The sequence below is a fragment of the Mustelus asterias genome, chromosome 21 (genome assembly GCF_964213995.1).
Source record: "Mustelus asterias chromosome 21, sMusAst1.hap1.1, whole genome shotgun sequence".
In the NCBI taxonomy this organism is placed as follows: domain Eukaryota; kingdom Metazoa; phylum Chordata; class Chondrichthyes; order Carcharhiniformes; family Triakidae; genus Mustelus; species Mustelus asterias.
Genome location: NC_135821.1, coordinates 34,081,087 through 34,104,777, shown reverse-complemented (window position 1 = coordinate 34,104,777; position 23,691 = coordinate 34,081,087). Strand labels below are relative to the sequence as shown.

Sequence of the window (23,691 nt, the reverse complement as noted above, 5' to 3'; positions counted from 1 at the left end):
TCAACAGCATTATTTCTACGAAACTCATTTCCAAACTCCGTGGCATGTTGTTCAGCTCCTCTCTCTGTGACTGGATCCTGAACTTCCTAACTCACGGACCGCAATCAGTAAGGATAGGCAACAGCACCTCCTCCATGATCACCCTCAACACCGGTGCCCCACAAGGCTCTGTCCTCAGCCCCTTAGTGTACTCCTTATACACCTGTGGCCAAATTCCCCTCCAATTTGATTTTCAAGTTTGCTGATGACACCACCATAGGGGGTCGGATCTCAAACAATGACAAGACAGAGTACAGGAAAGAGATAGAGAATGTGGTGAACTGGTGTGGCAACAATAATCTCTCCCTCAATGTCAACAAAATGAAGGAGATAGTCATCAACTTCAGGAAGCGTGATGGAGCACGTGCCCCTGTCTACATCAATGGGGACGAAATAGTCGAGAGCTTCAAGTGTTTAGGTATCCAGATCACCAACAATCTGTCTTGGTTCCCATGCCGACACTATAGTTAAGAAAGCACACCAATTCCTCTACTTTCTCAGAAGACTAAGGAAATTTGGCCTGTCCACGACAACTCTCTTCAACTTCTACAGATGCACCATGGAAAGCATTCTTTCTGGTTGTATCACAGCTTGGTATGGCTCCTGCTTTATCCAAAACCGCAAGAAATTACAAGGGTTGTGAACGAAGCCCAGTCCATCACTCATATCTGCCTCCCACTCATTGACACTATCTAACTTCCCGCTGCCTTGGAAAATGATGCACCCCGATTTTGGAAGCACCTTCTTTCATGATTAAAAACAGATGCAAAGTTCTGACTTAGTACATCAGCCATATCTATCCCTCTGTGTGTAAATCTCCTTTTCGGTTCCCCGGACATACTCTCTTCCACCACCTTCCATCAGGAAAAAGGTACAAAAGTTTGAGGACACGTACCAACCGACTCAAGAACAGCTTCTTCCCTGCTACCATCAGACTTTAGAATGGACTTACCTCGCATTAAGTTGATCGTTCTCTACATCCTAGCTATGACTGTAATACTACATTCTGCACTCTGTCCTTTCCTCCTTTATGAACGGTATGTTTTGTCTGTAAAACACACAAGGAACCATACTTTTCACTGTACACTAATACATGTGACAAATCAAATCAAACTGCGGGGGTGGAAGCCCTGACAGCTGAAAGCTGCTGGCCAAGTAGAGGCACCATCACCTGCCCCCATATGTATAGCACATCAAACACATTATCCTAATTAACCTCTATTGCTGCATTAAAAAACTCACTCATTTTAGAACAAAGAACAGTACAGCACAGGAAACAGGCCCTTCGGCCCTCCAAGCCTGTGCCAGTCATTGGTTCAACTAGACCATTCGTTTGTATCCCTCCATTCCCAGACTGCTCATGTGACGATCCAGGTAAGTCTTAAACGATGCCAGCGTGTCTGCCTCCACCAACCTACTTGGCAGTGCATTCCAGGCCCCCACCACTCTCTGTGTAAAATACGTCCCTCTGATATCTGAGTTATACCTCGCCCCTCTCACCTTGAGCCCGTGACCCCTCGTGATCGTCACCTCCGACCTGGGAAAAAGCTTCCCACTGTTCACCCTATCTATACCCTTCATAATTTTGTACACCTTTATTAGGTCTCCCCTCAGTCTCCGTCTTTCCAGGGAGAACAAGCCCAGTTTACCCAATCTCTCCTCATAGCTAAGGCCCTCCATACCAGGCAACATCCTGGTAAACCTTCTCTGCACTCTCTCTAAAGCCTCCACGTCCTTCTGGTAGTGCGGCGACCAGAACTGGACGCAGTACTCCAAATGTGGCCTAACCAGCGTTCTATACAGCTGCAACATCAGACTCCAGTTTTTATACTCTATACCCTGTCCAATAAAGGCAAGCATACGATATGCCTTCTTCACCACCTTCTCCACCTGTGCTGCCACCTTCAAGGATTTGTGGACTTGCACACCTAGGTCCCTCTGTGTTTCTATACTCTTGATGGCTCTGCCATAACCTTCCAGTACGCATCTTACAAATTCCTCCCCGTCCAGACCCCCAGCCCTAAGCACTTTCCAGTCTATACCAGGGAAATTGAAGTCTCCCACTACAACAACCCTATTTTTTCTGCACCTATCCAGAATCTCCTGACATATCTGTTCCTCCACTTCCCGTGGGCTGTTGGGTGGCCTGTAGTATATCCCCAGCATAGTGATTGCACCTTTCCTGTTTCTGAGCTCCACCCACAGTGACTCATTACATGACCCCTCTAAATTGTCCACCCTCTGCACTGCTGTAATATGCTCCCTAACTAATACCACTACTCCCCACCTTTTTTAGCCCCTCCTCTGTCTTAGTTAAACATGATTTGTTCTTGAGCGCCATGCTCCTTTTCTTTAACAACATTTGTCCAACAGGCTGTTCATTTGTCCCAGATTATCATTTCTAAACGCTTTGCCTGCATCAAGATTAAACTGATGAGCATGTATTTGCTGGGTTTAGCGTCACACGCTTTTTTGAAAAGAAGTTGAAATCCTACAGTTTTCTCACAACACTAATGTATCTAATCAGGATTGGAAAATTATGGCAAGTTCCTCCGCAATTTCCATAAAATCCCTACAGTGCACAAAGTCCCACCCAGTGCCACCCAGTCAATTCGAGTCTGTTCCGACTCTCTAAAAGAACATCCCATCCAGGTCCTCCCCTCTGCCCTATCCCTGTAACCCCATACATTTATTACAGCTAACCTAACCTGCACATCTTTGGACTGTGAGATTAAACCAGAGGAAACCCACGCAGAGACAGAACGAAGTGCAAACCCCACACAGACTGTCACCCAAGACTGGAATCGAACCTGGATCCCTGGTGCTGTGAGACAGCAGTGCTAACCACTGTGCAACCCTTATTCCCTCTGCGACCTCAGATACATCACATCAAGTCCTTAGCACTTACCTATTTTAAGCGCAGCCAGCCATCCTGTTATCTCCTTTTTATCAATTTTTAGTTCCTCCAACATCTCAACTGCCTTCTCTTTCGCAATGATTTTGGAAGCACCTTCTTTCATGATTAAAAACAGATCCAAAATTCTGACTTAGTACATCAGCCATATCTATCCCTCTGTGTCTAAATCTCCTTTTCGGTTCCCAATTGACCCTCCTCTTGTTTTGACCACTTATTGTGTGCCGACAGAGGATTTTTGGATTCCCTCTTATGTTGGCTGCCTGTCTCTTCTCAATCTCATTGTTTGCTGCACTTATTTCTTCTTTCACTTCCCCTCTGAGCTTTTAATAATCAGCCTGATTCTTAGTTATGTTATCATTTTGACATGTCATAAACACCTTTATTCTGCTTCACCTTATTCTATCTTTCTTACTGTAGTTTTAATTGTTTTACCTTTTCTCAAAATCACTGAACTGTTACAATACAGAAGGAGGTCATTTGACTTACTGTGTTTGCACTGGCTCTCTGAGCGTTTCACTTAGTGCCATTCTCCTTCCTTCTGGTTGTAACTCTGCACATTGTTCCCTGAGAAATAACTGTCTGATTTCTTTTTAAATGCCATGATTGAACCTACTAAGGCGACACGGTGGCACACTGGTTAGTGCTGTTGCCTCACAGCACCAGGGACCCAGGCTCATTTTCTCACTTGGGTCACTGTTTGTGCGGAGTCTACACGTTCTTCCTGTGTATGCGTTGGTTTCTTCTGGGTGCTCCGGTTTCCTCCCACAGCCTGAAAGACGTGCTGGTGCATTGGCCATGCTAAATTCTCCCCAGTGTACCCGAACAGGTGCCGAAGTGTACCATCCTAGCTTCACATCAATGGCTACAAAATTGATGTTCCACTACACATAGAATTCCTGATCACGATTTATTTTCCAATCTTCCTCCTGTACAGCTAAACCAAGCAATAGTACCATGGACTTGGTTCTGGCTGCAGTCCTCAGCAGAACCATCCCTCTCACCAGTGTTCGGAACTGCATACTAATTGGAGAGCAAGGTGCACTCGGGCAACTCATAGACACATAGAACAGTACAGCACAGAACAGGCCCTTCGGCCCCCGATGTTGTGCCGAGCTTTGTCTGAAACCCAGATCAAGCTATTTCCTCCCTATCATCCCGAAGTACTCCATGTGCCTATCCAATAGCTTCTTAAATGTTCCTAAGTTTCTGACTCCACTATCCCTGCAGGCAAACTCCTGAACTACCTGAAATAAAAACAGAAAATGCTAAAATATCGAGTAAGCTTAGTAGCATCTGTGGAGAGAGAAACAGTTGGGAGGGTTATGGCCACGAGAATCACACTGTACTCACGATGACCTCCCCCTGATTCGCCTGCCTCGGCTCAACTTCATTGCTACAGTCACTGAGGAGCTCCATATAAATGGCTCCCCTGCACTCCCCAGTACTTGTTCCACAACGACTGCAGGGGATGGCAGCCAGCAAACCCACACCTCATTTCTCGGAGGGAGCACTGACCAGATTGCTGGATGGATTGCAACAGATGCAGGATGCACTCTATCCCTGGTCCAAAAGGTGTCTTTCCAGTAGGGTCACTAACCCTGCCTAGGATCTAGTGGCAGCCCTGTGACTGCCAACTCACTGCAATAGAGGATTTTGCAGCAGTGCTGCAAGAAGATGAATGACCTTCTTCACTCAGCCAAGGTAAGTGTGCCTCACGCAGTTTTTTTCTGGACCCGCCCACACTCTCCTTGCAGCTCCACTTTTACCTCTCATCCAGCCACATGGGACTTTGCCTGTACGGAGGCCCTTCTCCCCCTTACGCGAATCACCATGTTCACTCCTACTCGCTGCCATGCTACTCACACTCCAGCTCCCATTCAGATCCCATGCTTGCCTCACACATCACCATCTTAGATGTCAAGACTCCCGTCTACACACTCCCCACCTGTGTCATTGCAGGACAAAATCAACCACAACAAACATGAACAAGCACACCCAGCTGGCATAATACCAAAGTTCAGAACCCTCAAGCCATTTGAGGAGAGAGCACATGAGAAGTCTCATTGCCTTTTGTCCAAGGAGATGCTGCTGTCACTTGAGCGCAACAAGGACAACACTGCGAGATTGGAGAGCTTAGTGTAGGACGTGCACTCCAAGGCAGGGGATGTCCACACCATGGTTCAGCTCATGATCTTCATGTCTGAGGGCATGTCCATGGTGCAGGGCTTCAACTGCATGGTGCAGGCACTGGTGTGAATCCATGAATATCAGCAGCAGAGCACAGTGGGCTTCTGGATCTCACTCCAGCTACCTCTCTATCATGTGGAAGACCACTGGGCCCATCGGACACCCAAAGGGATGAAGACAATCTGGGTCACAGCCTTCCACCCAGGAGACCCTGGGGAGTGTCCAGCCCATCTGAGTCACCCCTTCCTGAGAACAAAACTTCTCCAGCCCAACACACTGATGAGGGCAGCACTACAATACCCATGCTGCCCGAAAGCAGACCAGGCCCTACGTGGTCATCTCAGGCAACAGGGCGTGGAAGTCAGCAGACCTCCTCAACCTTAGCTGCGGATCCTAAGGAAGCATATAGACTTAATGAGAGGGTGAGGAAGAGTAAGAAATGATAGGCACCTAGTTGGCACGGGTGAAAGTAGGCACCAGTGTGGAGAGGTCACCATTATATCTAGCGAGAAATAATAAATCACTCTGTTCGCTCACAGAACCCCCCGCCCTGTCATTTTATGCCACCAAGCTTGATGAACACACGTGCACACCTGGCATTTTATTTCTGTGGAATGTAAGAGTGGCTGTGCTATGTCTCTCACGCTGAGGACAGATAAAGAAACCCTGCTGCAGGCGATCCCTCCCCCCGTAACCCCTGGCAATCCTTCCCGATGCCCCGTTTGGGAAGGAATAAACCCCCCACCATCCATTCATCAGGACAAGAGCATTTCTCTCGGCATGGATGTTAGGGAACTTGGGAAAATAAATAGTGATGCCTTGAGGCGTCTACATATTACAGAGAAGGAGGTGCTGGAAGTCTTAAAGCGCATCGAGGTAGATATAATCCCCGAGACCTGATGAAGTGGGCGGCTGGGAGGAAATTGCAGGTCCCCTAGCAGGGACATTTGAATCATGCGTGAGGTGAGGTGCCTGAAGATTGGAGGGTGCCTTTGTTTAAGAAGGGCTGCAGGGAAAAGCCTAGGAACTACAAGCCGGTGAGCCTAACATCTGTTGTGGGTAAGTTATTAGAAGGTATTCTGAGAGAGAAGTTCCCCAGGCATTTAGAGAGGCAAGGACTGATTAGGGACAGTCAGCATGGCTCTGAGTGGAAGATCATAGAATCATCATAGAAACCCTACACTGCAGAAAGAGGCCATTCGGCCCATCGAGTCTGCACCGACCACAATCCCACCCAGGCCCTACCCCCATATCCCTACATATTTTACCCGTTAATCCCTCTAACCTACGCATCTCAGGACACTATGGGGCAATTTTAGCACGGCCAATCAACCTAACCCGCACATCTTTGGACTGTGGGAGGAAACCGGAGCACCCGGAGGAAACCCACGCAGACACGAGGAGAATGTGCAAACTCCACACAGACAGTGACCCAAGCCAGGAATCGAACCCAGGTCCCTGGAGCTGTGAAGCAGCAGTGCTAACCACTGTGCTACCGTGCTACCCATAGAGCCCATCATGTCTCACGAATTTGATTGAGTTTTTTGAAGGGGTAACCAAGAAGGTAGCTGAGGGCAGTGCAGTTGACGTTGTCTACGTGGACTTTAGCAAGGCCAAGGCACTGCATGGTAGGTTGCTTCATCAGGTTAAATCTCTCGGAATCCAGGGTAAGGTAGCCAATTGGGTACAAAATTGGCTTGATGACAGAAGACAGAGGGTGGTTGTAGAGGGTTTTGTTTCAAACTGGAGGCTTGTGACCAGCGGTGTGCCTAGGGATTGGTGCTGGGTCCACTATTATTTGTCATTCATATTAATGATTTGGATGAGAATTTAGGAGGCATGATTAGTAGGTTTGCAGATGACACCAAGATTGGTGGAGTAGTTGATGAGGTGGAGGGCTGTTGTAGGCTGCAAAGAGACATTGATAGGATGCAGAGCTGGGCCGAAAAATGGCAGATGGAGTTTAACCCTCATAAGTGCAAGGTGATTCATTTCGGTAGGACAAATTTGAATGCGGATTACAGGGTCAATGGCAGGGTTCTGAGGAATGTGGAGGAACAGAGAGATCTTGGGGTTCATATCCACAGATCTCTGAAAGTTGCCACTCAGGTGGATAGAGCCGTGAAGAAGGCCTATAGTGTTTTCGCATTTATTAACAGGGGGTTTGAGTTTAAGAGCCGTGGGGTTATGCTGCAACTGTACAGGACCTTGGTGCGACCACATTTGGAATATTGTGTGCAGTTCTGGTCACCTCACTATAAGAAGGATGTGGAAGCATCGGAGAGAGTGTAAAGGAGATTTACCAGGATGCTACCTGGTTTGGAGGGTAGATCTTATGAGGAAAGGTTGAGGGAGCTAGGGCTTTTCTCTTTAGAGCGGAGGAGGTTGAGAGGCGACTTAATAGAGGTTTATAAGATGATGATGTGGATAGATAGAGTGGACATTCGGAGACTATTTCCTCGGGTGGATGTAGCTGTTACTAGGGGGCATAACTATAAGGTTCATGGTGGAAGATATAGGAGGGATGTCCGAGGTAGGTTCTTTACTCAGAGAGTGGTTGGGGTGCGGAATTGACTGTCTTCTGTGATAGTGGATTCGGACACTTTAGGAACTTTCAAGCGGTTATGAATGACAAATAATAGGCACATGGAGCACACCAGAATGATAGGGAGTGGGATAGCTTGACCTTGGTTTCGGACAAAGCTCGGCACAACATCGAGGGCTGAAGGGCCTGTACTGTGCTGTACTGTTCTATGATACCATGATTGGTTGCATAGTGGACAATGAAGAAGTTTATCTAGAATTGCAACGGGATCTTGATCAATAGGGCCAGTGGGCTGATGAATGGCAGATGAAATTTAATTTAAATAAATGCACGGCGATGCATTTTGATGGATCAAACCAGGGCACAAGTTAGTTAATGGTAGGGTATTGGGGAGAGTTATGGAACAAAACGATCAGGGGTACAGGTTTATAGCTCCTTGAAAGTGAAGTCACAGGTGGACAAGGTGGTGAAGAAGGCATTCGGCATGCTTAGATTCATTGGTCAATTCAACAGGCTCCATGATTCTCAGAGCCCTGACCCTCATCGCTCCATGCATCTGTGTCTTCCATCCAAGTGCTTTCCATTGCCTATGTGGATTTCTGCTCTCATTCACACTATCCCCTCCGACACTCCAGCCACATTCTTACCTACCGCAAAATAACATCAATCCTGATCTTGCATAGCACCAAAGTAAATCTGAGGGAATGCGTGACAACATGGTCTGCATCCTGATGGGGCCCCCGAAAGAAGGTGTCAGTCATGAGTTTTCCTTTTCACTGCATTCTCCTACCCTCAAATGAAAAGCTCTTTTTGCCTCATGAGGCAGGGTAGCTCCCCATCATTGATACCCCACACAGTCCTTGCAGCCTAGCACTCTCACAAAACAGGACCCCAGGACCTCATAGTCATCCCCAGTACTACCCCTCTGTTGTGGCTGCCTCCCTCACAGTTTGCATCTCCTGACAAGGAAGGGCACCCACTCAGCTATTGTTTGAACTCAAACCCTGCATGGAGGAACTGGGAAGTGATGCCTGCTTGGCAGCCAGCATACCCCTTTATAGAATGGGACAACCCAATAGGAAGTGAAGGGAAGGCCCGTGAGTCACGTTCTGAAGAAGTCATATTCAGCTCAAGCCATTAATTCTGTATCTCTCTCTGCACAAATGCTACCAGCCTTGTCATGCATTTTCAACACTTGGGGTGGAATTCTCCCAAAAAACTTCTGAAGTGCCAAATTTGCGTAAAATCTGGAGTAAATTCTTATGGATTTTTCAGTGGAACTTTCAAAATGAATCTCCCCAACTATGTACATCACAGAGTGCCTTAGCGTGAATCAAGATGAAAAACTGGGAGTGGGGCCTAATCCCACTGGAGAGGCCAGCAACATAGTGCCGAGCGGGCCACTGTGCTGATCTGTCAGCACTGAGATTGGCACATGTGCAGCAGCCCTGCACTACCAACCTCCTGATCACTGGCCATCTCGATTGCTGGCGAGCCCTGCGACCTCGCATTGCTGGCGGTGCAACCTCCCCGGATGTGAACCCCCCTCCCCCGAACTGCCCCAACAATCCTGATCTTGCCGACCACAACCCCCGCAGTCTCTCTCCTCCCCCCCTAAGTGGGGAGCTGTTGTAAACCCCACTGGAATTAAACACTCCTGGCGGTGGGGGGGGATGCTAGCATTCAAATACTCATTGTAATATTTAAATCAGCTCCGTGCCTACTTCTGACGATGCCGGAAATCCGGCGGCCGGAGACACAGAGAGGCCATGGCGCCCAGCTGGAAGCCCTCTACACAGCCTCCGCTTCTGTCTCCTTACCACCGCAGTGGGCTGGGAGAATTGTCCCCTTTCTGTTTTTACTTTAGTTTTCCAGCATCCACAGTACTTTTTTTTTACTTTCACTCCCTGCCTCGTCCTCCTTTTACTGCCTGGCAGTCATCCATTCCCTCTTCACCTGCACCCCCTTAAACTCAGGGGCAACCACATCTCGAAACATGCTCTGCATGTAACTGTTAACAGATGTATCACAGTGATGCCAGCTGCCACTGTAACTCCAACACTGGAGCGTGCACTTCTTCAGCGAATGGCACTTACAAGCAAAGCATTCTAGAATTCCCACATGTTCCAGGATGTGCATTCCATGGGACGAAGGATCCCAGCAATTAATCTATTGACTAGACTAACTAATCTTAACAAAAATAAACCAAAGATTTATTAAAAACAAACACTTGCCAGTCAACACTCCTTTGTAGCTGACAATAAGTATCATTTTCTTATATTGCTCCCTGACGCTCATGATCAGTCTGCTCTGTTGTCGAACTCCAATAGATTCCCTAAAATAGTATGAATAAGGAATGTTGGCAAATTGATTAATCATGAGGGCCATCAAGCTTGTTCCTGTTCTTACCTGATTGTCTAACAGTCCAACAATATTCACTGGATAGTAGATATACCTGGGATGACTAAGAATGTGTGCAGGAAAGATTACCATTTTAGCCTTGGTGATGATGATAACTTTGTCTTTGATGATAAACTGTCACTTAGAATAAACAAGTCACTGAAAAGCCAGCACATATTTGTTAAAGATAAGTTGTATTTAAGTAAATTGAGGTTTCTGATGAGGTAACAGAGAAGATTGATGAGAATATATGCTAAATGTGGTGTTTATGGATTTCCAAAAGGTGTTTGTCAAAATGCCCCATAATGGGCTTTTCAGCAAAACTCATGAAGTAAAGGGGCAGTGTCAGACAGGAAACAGAAGGTAGTCATGAATGAATCATCTTTTAGTCTGGGGCCAGATATAAATCACAGTTTCCCAGGGGTTGATACTAAGATTGCAAAGAAAGGATGCAGAAAAGATGACGAGGAATGATTTCCAGGGATGAGGGACTTCAGTTATATGGATAGACTGGAGAAACCGGGGTTGATTTCCTTCGAGGAAAGATTACTGTTCAAAATCAAGAAGAGTCTGGGCAAAGTACATAGACAGATATTGTTCCCATTGGCAGAAGGATCAAGCACGAGAAGACACTGATTAATGGGGATTGACAAAAGATGTAGCAGTGACATGAGAAAATACTACTTTGCTGCGAGTGGTAAGGATCTGGAATGCACTGCCTGCGAGAGTGATGGAGGCAGATTTAATTGTGGTTGTCAAAAGGGAACTGGATAAGCACCTGAAGAAAAACAATTTAAGAGTTACAAAAAAAGTGTGGACAGTTGAGACTGGTTACATTTGGTCTTGCACACACCAAACATGGACAGAATGGAATGAAAGGCCTCTTTCAGTGTTATAATCACTCTATGATTCTATGATTTACCACTGAGAAACAAGGAATCATTTTCTTAAGTTATCTAATCTAACCACCACCAAAAATTGTATCTTTATTCATTATTGAAATGCCTCCTGTTTTTATACTCGACGCACATTAAAATCTAGAAATCAATATTGGTAATGTGAATAGCTAAATATCCACGAAAGTCTCTATTTGTTTAAATGCTGGGTATTAAACAGTTTAAATAGATTAATGTCTCACTAAAATACCAACAGTGTCACACAAATGTGTTAAGTGCTTTTCTACTTACATTGACAACAGTTATATGTTAGTCATTATTTTTAACCATTTAGAAGCTTTTGCACTTTCCTCACATTAGTTATAGCACTGTGTCAAACTTCACTGTTGTCATTGTACAGTCAATTTTCAGAATTTAAAATTTACAGAATGACTAGGACTGATCAAAAATTTAATTATGAAATTTAGACTATCAAAAAATGGCAAAGGAACCTAAAATTAATGCACGCTTCTGACTTTAATTTTAAGATTAAACAAGTGGAATTTAAATAATTTTAATTGATGGATGTTTTTCCTGTAGCTCCCCATGAGATGTGTAGGGATGACGACATCATGGCAATGATCTGGAAGAGGACTGCAGCTGGGGGGTTGGTTTATAACAAGTGTCCTCCGAATGCAACAGGTAATAAGACGACAATAATGTCACACTTTGCAAGGAAATGCCTCAGCTTTTTTTAGTTTATTTCTTGCACATAAATCCATGTTCCATCACAGTAATCCAGTTGATACACATTCACATTTTAGAAATATGAAAGAGAGGCTGTTGCAAATTCAGGTTAACCATTATTCAAAGGGCAATTACTTGACAACAAGGCTCTGTTAGTTGATGAATTGAAATCAGATGCCTCTGTTTTTACTGTATAAGCTGATAATTTAATGTTCTACTGAATGATTTCCTCTTGTGCTTTGAAACCTGTTTCTGTGACATATCTATTGTTGTATTGTAATGCATTTTATTGAATGTGGTTAAAGTACTTCAAGTGAGAAGCAATGGATCACTATGGATGATTGTTGCTCATTAAAACACCAATATGCAGTCACAACAAAAATAGGAACTCACATTTGTAAAGCATCATTAAATTGAATAAAACATCCTCAGATACTTTAGAAGAAGAAAATGAATGGTGAGTCAAAGGGCTGGTTTTTAAGGATGTCATAAGGCTGAGGTGAAAGAGGAACAATATGCTCACCACACTTTGAACTTTCCAAGTGAGAGGTGGAGGAAGATGAAAATAGCTGCACCAGACCAGCTGCTCTCATTGCTGCTCAGAATGCTAGGAATGCTTCAATAGCTTGACAGTTCAGATAGTCATTCACACGGGATCAAAGTAACTGGAGGCAGATTCTTCATCCCAATGTCAATCACCATTTCTCCCATCCCTTCCACCACTAACAGCAAGCATACTTGGTTTCATTGATTAGAACATTGAATACAGGAATTAGGACGTCTTGTTGAAGTTGTACAATATATTGGTATGGCAATACTTGGAATACTGTGTACAGTTCTGGTTGCCTTATTACAGAAAGGATATTAAATTAGAATGAGTGCAGAAAAGATTTACTAGGATGCTACTGGACTTGATGGTTTGAGTTATAAGGAGAGGCTGAATAGACTGGGACTTTTTTCCCTGGAACGTATCTTATCTAGCTTACCTATGCCCCTCTATAAAATAATGAGGGGCATAAATAAGGTAGATAGTCAACATCTTTTCCCCAAAGGTAGGGGAGTCTAAAACTAGATGGCATAGGTTTAAGGTGAGAGGGGAGAAATACAAAAGGGTCCAGAGGGGCAATTTTTTCACAGAGGGTGGTGAGTGTCTGGAACAAGCTGCCAGAGGTAGCAGTAGAGGCGTGTACAATTTTGTCTTTAAAAAAGTATTTAGACAGTTAATGGGGTAAGATGGGTATAGAGCCAAACGCGGGCAATTGGGATTAGTTTAGTGGTAAAAACTGGGCGGCATGGACAAGTTGGGCCGAAGGGCCTGTTTCCATGTTGTAAACCTCGAGGATTCTATAACACACAGCAGTCCTGAAACTGCCATTCACTCATTACACATGCGCCTATTGGTTTTTGTCAATTCATATCTGCGCACTCGTTCAAAATCAGTTGACAATCTGAGTCGATATTCAACAAGCAGGAATGAAGAATTTGAAATGAGATTTAAATTAATAATCTTTGTGAAGAATATCTAAAGAAATGGGGCTTAATATATTTTCATTAACACCATGAGCATAGGATGAACTAGGGAGATTTTATTTACCCATCCCTACTTCTCTTAGTATGCTCTCTTCTTCACTTAGGCAGTCCCTCACAGTCGAAGATGACTTACTTTCACATTAAAATGATTTCTCAGATGATTGAGGAGTCTAATGCATGACCTACAATCTTTGTCACAGGTGGTGCAGACAGTAGTTGGAGGAGCAGGTCGGCGGGATGCCCGGGTTGCCTCACATTCCTTTCACTGTGGGCTCTTGGCTTCAGCTTGCTGTAGGTCATAAAATCCGAGATGTTTAGCTCCTTCCCGGATGCTTTTCTTCCACTTTTGGTGGTGTTGGGCCAGGAACTTTGCACTTTCTCAAGGGAGGTTTGAAGATGTCCTTGAAGTGCTTCCTCTGCCCTCTTTGGCTTGCTTGCCATGGCAAAGCTTGGGGTAGAGCGCTGTTTTCGGGAGTTTCATGTCAGGCGGATGATGTGGCCTGCCTTCGGAGCTGATCAAATGTGATCTTTGCTTTGATGATGCAGGTATTGGCCTAAATGAGGATACTGATGACTATGCACCCGCCTATCCTGCCATTGGATTTGCAGGACCTTGTGGAGGCAGTGCTGGTGGTATTTCTCCAGGGTTTTGAGGTGTCTGCTGAAAGAAATCCATGTCTCTGAGCTATTTTGAAGGGCAGTTGTCACTTCTGCTCTGTTGAACTTGAGCTTGGTGCCAGATCTGAAATCCTGGTCTTCAAACACTCTCTTCCTCAGGCGGCAGAAGGCTGTGATGAACCTCATCATCGATGTCTGCTCTTGTTGATGGTGGGCTCCCAAGTTATGGAAAGTGGTCCAAGTTGTCTAAGGCCTTGTTGTGGATTTTGATAACCAGGTAGAAAGGTGGCAATGTTGTGTGGTGGGGCAGATTAGTGGAGGACCTTATGGATGTTTAGTGTAAAGCCCATGCTCTCGCACACCTTGGGGAGCTCAGCCTACAAGTATGCACAGACACGAGCACCATCTGCATGCTGTAGTTCAATAACAGAGGATGGGTCAACCTTGGATCTGCCTAGTAGTCAGCAAAGGTTGAACAGGTGCAGCGATAATAATCTCTCTCTCAAGGTCAACAAAACAAAGGAGATTGTCATCAACTCAGGGAGTGTAGCGGAGAACATGCCCCTGTCTACATCAATGGGGGCGAAGTAAAAATGGTCGAGAGCTTCAGGTTTTTAGGTGTCCAGATCACCAACAACCTGTCCTGGCTCCCCCATGCCGACCCCTTAGTTAAGAAAACCTACCCCCTCTACTTTCTCAGAAGACTAAGGAAATTTGGCATGTTAGCTACGACTCTCACCAACGTTTACAGATACACCATAGAAAACATTCTTTCTGGTTGTCTCACAGCTTGGTATGGCTCCTGCTCTGCCCAAGACTGCAAGAAACTACAAAAGGTCATGAGTGCAGCCCAGCCCATCACGCAAACCAGCTCCCCATCCATTGACTCTGTCTACACTTCCCGCTGCCTCGGAAAAACAGCCAGCACAATTAAGGACCCCATGCACCCCGGACATGCTCTCTTCCACCTTCTTCCATCAGGAAAAAGATACAAAAGTCTGAGGTCACGTACCAACCGACTCGAGAACAGCTTCTTCCCTGCTGCCATCAGACTTTTGAATGGATCTACCTTGCATTAAGTTGACCTCTACGCCCTAGCTCTGACTGTAACACTACATTCTGCACTCTCTCGTTCCCTTCTCAATGAACGGTATGCTTTGTCTGTACAGCGTGCAAGAAACAATACCTTTCACTGTATACTAATACATGTGACAATGATAAATCAAATCGGATTCCTGTTTGGATCCACTCCAGCATGGAGCTTCCTGAAGGTGACTTGGAACATTGCAATAAGGGAGTTCATGAAATCAGTTGGTGCGATTATACAGCCTTGCTTGATTCCAGTCTAAAGGTGCATTGGATTGATCCATAGTGGATCCATTGATCAGGGCCATGGCTTGCATGCCTTTGTGAAGCAGGCAGAGGATGGTGGCCAAAATGGAGGAGGACACTGCCTAATCTGTCATGGTTGACAGTGTCAAAAGCTGTTGTGAGGTCAGGTTGACTGTGAGGCACTGCCTAAATAGGGTTCTCTTTTCGGGGCATTGATTTTTCTGCGGTATTGCTTCTGTTGTCATTGCTGCGTTGTCCTACATTGATGTTGATCTCAGAATGGATTAGACAGTGGTCTGTGCAGCAGTCGTGGCTCCTGCCATGGCATGGGTAATACACACTTCTTTATACTGAGTTCGCCGCTATCCTCCCACTATGCTCCACAGTGGGTTTTCTGACGGCCTCCCACACTGCTGTATACTAGGTGTGCTATTCTCCTCACCCACTACTACACACTGGGCTCACCACCCTCCTCCCACTCTGCTCCACACTGGGTTTGCTGCACTCCTCCCGTGATGCTCCACATTGGATTTGGCACTCCTCTCCCCTGCTCCTGGCATATTTTCTTAGTCATTGATGGCCTGTAGCGCTCAGCATATTTGTTCAACTGAGCAGGGCTTGGAGAGGTCTGTGCCATCCGATATGGTCTGTTCACTGCTGTCTCCATCACTACTTTCTGCTTATGCAGTGAACTGAGTATTGCCAGGTCAGATCCTAGCTCTCTCTCTCTAACTGAAGTGCTAGCATCTGTGCCTTGTTAACCTATGCCCTGTAATGTTGCTCAGTCAGAGGGAATCAGCTCCTTGGAGGAAATGTCAACTGGGAGGGCCACAGACCACTGCATTCACTCCCTACACTCCTGACACAGAGAGGCAGCAGTCTGTACTCTCTACAGAATGCACTGCAGCAGTTCACTAAGGCTCCTTGGACAACATCTTCCCAAACCTATGACTTCTAACACCTAGAAGAATAAGGGCATGAGATTGCCAACAACTGCAAGTTCTCTTTGAAATCACGTACCATCCAGACTTATAATTATCATGCTGTTCAATCATTTTCACTGGGTCAAAATTCTGGAACCTCCTCCCTAACAATGCTGTGGGTGTGTCTACACCACAAGGACTACAGTGGTTCAAGAAGGTGGCTTCACCATGACCTTCTCAAAGTGATGCGCTATCAATAAGGCGAAAGACTACCGATATGCCAATATAAGTGTAGGCTTTTATTCACAACAGAATCAGGAGCAGATCCCAACAAACAACCGACCTGGACTGAACAAGGGGGAGGAGACAGCCACCTTTATACTAGGTGCTGAGGGGAGGACCCAAACTGGAAGGGGATGTGTCCAGGTATGACAAGCACACACAACGGTGGTCCATATAGGACAAAGGCACAACTGAGGTCCACCACATTCACCCCTTCCTTTAAAACAACAACACGGGGGTGAAGCGGAAACAATATTACAAGTCCAGACGAACCGGTGGCTTGATCCGCCGTCGCGATCGTCGTAGTGCAGGTCGCAGAGTCGTCCGAGCAGGGAGCGATGTCGGCCCAGGCTCCGTACAGTGAGCGTCGAGAGAAGGCGCTGGATGGTGTGAAGCGGACCGATCCGTCGTCCCGTCCAGTCGTCGGGGACTGCGTGGCGACGGCTCCGGCGACTCAAGCGAGCTGTACCCAGGGGCGAGAGGAGTGAGCCGTGGCCCTGGTGGCGTATGGAGAACAGTGGGAACCGGAGCTGGGGGGTGGGGGGCTGCAACAGGCTCTGGGCGCACTACATTGGGGACAGGGGCTGAGGGAGGAAGAGGCGTAGCAGTCTCCGAATGGACAACACCAGGGACCGTGGGGCGGAAGGACGTGGTGACCTCCGGGGCACCCGCGGGTGCCAAGTCACGGACAGAAACCGTGTCCTCCCGCCCATCAGGGTACGCTACATAAGCATATTGGGGATTAGCATGGAGCAGTTGGACCTCCTCGACCAAGGGATCTGCCTTATGGGTCCGGACATGCTTCCGAAGCAGGACGGGTCCCGGGGACATCAGCCAATCCGGGAGCGAAGTACCCGAGGAGGACTTCCTGGGAAACGCAAACATCCGCTCGTGAGGGGTCGTATTGGTCACTGTGCACAAGAGTGACCTAATGGAATGTAATGCGTCCGGAAGGACGTCTTGCCAACGGCTGACTGGAAGGCCCCTAGACCGTAACGCTAATAGAACGGCCTTCCAGACGGTTGCGTTCTCCCGCTCTACTTGACCATTGCCCCTGGGGTTATAGCTAGTGGTGCGGCTGGAGGCAACGCCTTTGGCGAGCAGGTACTGCCTCAGCTCGTCACTCATGAAAGAGGACCCACGGTCGCTATGAATATAGGCTGGGAAGCCGAACAGGGTGAAGAGCTTGTTCAGGGTCCGAATCACTGTAGCCGTGGTCATGTCCGAGCAGGGGAAGGCAGAAGGGAAACGTGAGTATTCGTCAATGATATTCAGGAAATAAACATTGCGGTTAGAGGAGGGGAGGGGGCCTTTAAAATCAACGCTAAGGCGCTCGAACGCGCGAGTGGCCTTTACAAGGTGCGCCCTACCTGGCCGGTAGAACTGCGGTTTGCACTCAGCGCAGACCCTGCATTGCCTGGTAATCGTCCGGACTTCCTCAAGGGAGAAGGGCAGGTTACGGGACTTGACAAAATGGAAACATCTGGTGACACCCGGGTGACAGAGGTCATTATGGAGGGACTGTAGCTGGTCTAGTTGGGCACTGGCACATGATCCACGGGACAGGGCATCTGGGGGCTCATTGAGCTTCCCGGGCCGGTACATGATGTCATATCTGTAGGTGGAGAGCTCAATCCTCCACCGCAAGATCTTGTCATTCTTAATCTTGCCCTTTTGCCTGGTGTTAAACAGGAAGGCAACTGACCGCTGGTCCGTAATTAAGGTGAATCGTTGGCCCGCGAGATAATGGCGCCAGTGCCGGACGGCTTCCACGATGGCCTGGGCCTCCTTCTCGACCGAGGAGTGTCGAATCTCAGGGCCTTGTAAGGTCCGGGAAAAGAAGGCCACCGGACGGCCCCTCTGGTTAAGGGTGGCAGCTAGGGCAAAGTCAGACGCATCACTTTCCACTTGGAATGGGATGGATTCGTCCACAGCGTGCATCGCGGCCTTCGCGATGTCCGCTTTGATGTCATCGAAGGCCCGACAGGCCTCCTCCGCCAGGGGAAAAGAGGTCGATTTCAGGAGCGGACGGGCTTTATCTGCGTAACAGGGAACCCACTGGGCATAATAGGAGAAGAAGCCCAGGCATCTCCTCAGTGCTTTGAGGGTAGTAGGGAGGGGAAGCTGCATAAGGGGACGCATACGGGCTGGGTCGGGGCCAAGGACACCATTTTCTATCACGTACCCAAGGATGGCGAGGTGGCGTGTCCGGAAAACACACTTCGCCTCATTGTATGTGAGGTTCAGGAGAGTGGCCGTACGAAGGAATTTTTGTAGGTTGGCATCATGGTCCTGCAGGTCATGGCCGCAGATGGTGACGTTATCCAGATACGGGAAAGTGGCCCGTAGTCCGTGCTGGTCCACCATTTGATCCATGGCCCGTTGGAAGACTGAGACCCCATTGGTGACACCAAAGGGGACTCGGAGGAACTGGTAGAGGCGGCCATCCGCCTCAAAGGCAGTGTATGGGCGATCCTCCGAGCGGATAGGGAGCTGGTGGTAAGCCGATTTCAAATCGATCGTTGAAAAAACCCTATAGTGCGCGATGCGGTTGACTATGTCCGCGATACGGGGAAGAGGATATGCATCTAGTTGGGTATACCTGTTTATGGTCTGGCTGTAGTCAATCACCATGCGGTGTTTCTCCCCCGATTTAACTACGACCACTTGCGCCCTCCAGGGGCTGGTGCTGGCCTGGATAATCCCTTCCTGGAGCAAACGTTGTACCTCGGACCGAATGAAGGCCCGGTCATCCGCACTATAGCGCCTACTCTTGGTGGCTATAGGCCTACAATCCGGGGTGAGGTTATCAAATAACGGGGGGGGGGTGATCTTGAGGGTCGAGAGACTGCAGGTGGTGCGCGAGGGGCGCTGCCGTGACGGCGCCTTGCAGACGGAGAGCGGGGGATAAGGGCCATCGTACTGCAGGATGACGCTTCTATGATGGCTGAGGAAATCTAACCCCAGCAGTACAGCTGCGCAGAGTCGCGGCAGCACGAGGAGCCGAAAACGCTCGTAGACTGTGCCCTGTACCGTCAGCGTCACCAAGCAGCACCCGAGGACCTCCACTGAGTGGGAATTCGAGGCCATGGAGATGGTCTGGCTCCAGGGTCGCACGGGAAGGGCATATTGACGCACTGTGCGAGGGTGTATAAAACTTTCCGTGCTCCCACAGTCAAACAGGCAGTTTTCTGCATAACCATTTACCTTGATCTCCATTATGGACTTGGAGAGTTGATGTGGCTGCGACTGGTCCAGGCAAATCGATGCCACTGTTGAATTAAAGAAGAATCCATCTTCGTCGCCGTCTGATGACGTCACGGGTGAAGCTTCCTGCTCAGCTTGCCTTGATGCCAGTCTCAAAGATGGCGACTCCCGCACTTCCGGTGACCGCATCAAAGATGGCGATTCCCGCACTTCCGGTAACCGCATCAAAGATGGCGATTCGCGCGCAGCCGCCGCCTGCATCAAAGATGGCCGCGCCCTCGGAGCACACATGGCTCCACGAGTCTTCAGAAGCGGCTTTGCTCGGCAGACTTTAACAAAGTGGCCTAGCTTACCGCATCCGGAGCAAATCGCGTCCTTTGCCGGGCAGTGACGCCGAGGGTGCTTAGGGAGGCCACAAAAGTAACATTTGGGCCCTGCTGGAGCAGCCGTCGCAGTGGAGCCGTCGGCGGAACGGGATCCAAGGTAAGACCCGAGATTATGGGAGGCTGCTTCTAACGTTTCAGCCATCGTGGCCGTTTTTCGGAGGTCTAGGTCATCTTGTTCCAGCAGACGCTGCTGGATGTATGTAGACTCAACTTTGATAAGGTTGATAAGGTTCACCATGGTAGGCTTCTGCAGAAAATGCAGATGTATGGGATTGGGGGTGATCTAGGAAATTGGATCAGGAATTGGCTAGCGGATAGGAAACAGAGGGTGGTGGTTGATAGTAAATATTCATCATGGAGTGCGGTTACAAGTGGTGTACCTCAGGGATCTGTTTTGGGGCCACTGCTGTTTGTAATATTTATTAATGATCTGGATGAGGGTATAGTTGGGTGGATTAGCAAATTTGCTGATGACACCAAAGTCGGTGGTGTGGTAGACAGTGAGGAAGGGTGTCGTAGTTTGCAGGAAGACTTAGACAGGTTGCAAAGTTGGGCCGAGAGGTGGCGGATGGAGTTTAATGCGGAGAAGTGTGAGGTAATTCACTTTGGTAGGAATAACAGATGTGTTGAGTATAGGGCTAACGGGAGGACTTTGAATAGTGTGGAGGAGCAGAGGGATCTAGGTGTATGTGTGCATAGATCCCTGAAAGTTGGGAATCAAGTAGATAAGGTTGTTAAGAAGGCATATGGTGTCTTGGCGTTTATTGGTAGGGGGATTGAATTTAGGAGTCGTAGCGTTATGTTGCAACTGTACACAACTCTGGTGCGGCCGCACTTGGAGTACTGTGTGCAGTTCTGGTCCCCACATTACAGGAAGGATGTGGAGGCTTTGGAGAGGGTGCAGAGGAGGTTTACCAGGATGTTGCCTGGTATGGAGGGGAGATCCTATGAGGAGAGGCTGAGGGATTTGGGATTGTTTTCGCTGGAAAGGCGGCGGCTAAGAGGGGATCTTATTGAAACATATAAGATGATTAGAGGTTTAGATAGGGTGGATAGTGATAGCCTTTTTCCTCTGATGGAGAAATCCAGCACGAGGGGGCATGGCTTTAAATTGAGGGGGGGTAGTTATAGAACCGATGTCAGGGGTAGGTTCTTTACCCAGAGGGTGGTGAGGGATTGGAATGCCCTGCCAGCATCAGTAGTAAATGCGCCTAGTTTGGGGGCGTTTAAGAGATCCGTAGATAGGTTCATGGACGAAAAGAAATTGGTTTAGGTTGGAGGGTCACAGTTTTTTTTTAACTGGTCGGTGCAACATCGTGGGCCGAAGGGCCTGTTCTGCGCTGTAATGTTCTATGTTCTATGTTCTATGTTCAATGCCCGCAACGTAGGCGTCGCGGATCAGATCCTCCGTGTTCTGAGCTGCTGAAACAGCCTTACAGTCGCATGCTCGGGCGAGGACTCGCAGGGCGCGCAGAAATTGGGCGCACGATTCTCCTGGCTGCTGTTTGCGGGTAGTTAGGAGGAGCGTTTTTCCTCAGATGGTGATAGCTAGCACGAGGGAACATAGCTTTAAATTGAGGGGTGATAGATTTAGGACAGATGTCAGAGGTAGGTTCCTTACTCAGAGAGTAGTAAGGGCATGGAATGCCCTGCCTGCAACAGTAGTGGACTCGCCAACATTAAGAGCATTCAAATGGTTATTGGATAAACATATGGATGATATTGGAATAGCGTAGGTTAGATGGGCTTTAGATTGGTTTCACTGGTCGGCGCAACATCGAGGTCCGAAGGGCCTGTACTGCGCTGTAATGTTCTATGTTTAAAGAAGAGGAACTTCTTCTCCCAGAGGGTGGTGAATCTCTGGAATTCTCTGCCCACTGAGGTGGTGAAGGCTACCTCGCTGAATATGTTTAAAGCGCGGATGGATGGATTCCTGATCGGTAAGGGAATTAAGGGTTATGGGGATCAGGCGGGTAAGTGGTACTGATCCACGTCAGATCAGCCATGATCTTATTGAATGGCGGGGCAGGCTCGAGGGGCTAGATGGCCTACTCCTGCTCCTATTTCTTATGTTCTTATGTTCTTATGTTCTATACCCATCTTACCCATGTAACTGTCTAAATGCTTTTTAAAAGACAAAATTGTACCCGTGTCTACTACTACCTCTGGCAGCTCGTTCCAGACACTCACCACCCTCCATGAAAAAATTGCCCCTCTGAACCCTTTTGTGTAAGTCCCCTCTCACCTTAAACCTATGCCCTCTAGTTTTAGACTCCCCTACCTACAAAAGATGTTAACTATCTACCTTACCTATGCCCCTCATTATTTTATAGACCTCTATAAGGTTACCCCTCAGCCTCCTACGCACCAGAGAAAAAAGTCCCAGTCTATCCAGCCTCCCCTTATAACTCAAAACATTAAGTCCTGGCAGCATCCTAGTAAATCTTTTCTGCACTCTTTCTAGTTCAATAATATCCTTTCTATAATAGGGTGACCAGAACTGTACACAGTATTCCGAGTGTGGCCTTACCAATGTCTTGTACAACTTGAGCAAGAAGTACCAATTCCTGTATTCAGTGTTCTGACCAATGAATCCAAGCATGCCGAATGCCTTCTTCACCACCCTGTCCACCTGTGACTCCACTTTCAAGGAACTATGAACCTGTACTCCTCGATGTTAGAGGTGAGAATATGGAATTTGTTACCACTAGGAATAATTGAGGCATAAAGCATCGGTGCATTTAAGGAGAAACTAGATTAGTATGCTGGGAAAAAGAATGGAAGGATAGGTTGATCACACCATATGAAGTAGGATGAAAGAACACTCGTGAATCTTCCACCTTCTTCCATCGGGAAAAAGATACAAAAGTCTGAGGTCACGTACCAACCGTCTCAAGAACAGCTTCTTCCCTACTGCCGTCAGACTTTTGAATGGACTTGCCTTGCATTAAGTTGATCTTTCTCGAGACCCTAGCTATGACTGTAACACTACATTCTGCACTCTCTCATTTCCTTCCCTATGAACGGTATGCTTTGTCTGTATAGCAAACAAAAAACAATACTTTTCACTGTGTGTTAATACATGTGACAATAATAAACCAAATCAAATCATAGATACTGACACAGCCCAGTTGTACCAATGGCTTGCTTATTGATTATATATAAATGCATTAAAATTAGGTTCTCACCCATTGTGAGTGTGAAGCTCGTGATGTCATTGGTGAGGGACATGGAAAATCGGGAACACGATCGTTCTCGTGTTTCCTGATTCTTTACAGATTTTTTGCCTGCATCAACGCAGGCTCAAAATCACCCTCAAAACTCACAACTATATGTATTTCATCTAATGCTATGTAAATATATGATGTAACAAATTTACTGGGGTACATTGTTCAGATACTCTCCTTGATAGGTTTATTTAGACACACATCCAAGAACTGAACAGCACTCATAACACTGCCAGCAATAACTATCTCAATGATGTTGGTAGATCTCATCACTGACTACATCATCAAAAATGTGGGATTTGAATGTGTCCCAGATAAGCAAACTTGTTTCTTTATGTAGTCCCCCTGGTCTCAAGTTCCACACTTATTTGATCCATTTCTTACAACGGCAATCCATCCAACCTTTCTCATGAATGTTGACAGCAATGCCTTTATGAAATTTCTCTTCAGGGAGAGTTTTTTGCTTGAATATTACC

At 47.3% G+C, this 23,691-nt stretch overlaps 1 protein-coding gene across 1 annotated transcript in view; it reads left to right on the top strand.

The window, feature by feature from the left end:
* LOC144509533 (adhesion G protein-coupled receptor B2-like) overlaps window positions 1-23,691 on the top strand; it is a 962,811-nt gene that overhangs the window by 384,513 nt on the left and 554,607 nt on the right. The window contains exon 8 of the mRNA XM_078238437.1: window positions 11,564-11,665. Within this exon, the coding sequence (XP_078094563.1) occupies window positions 11,564-11,665 (102 nt within the window). The remainder of the gene's footprint in view (window positions 1-11,563; window positions 11,666-23,691) is intronic.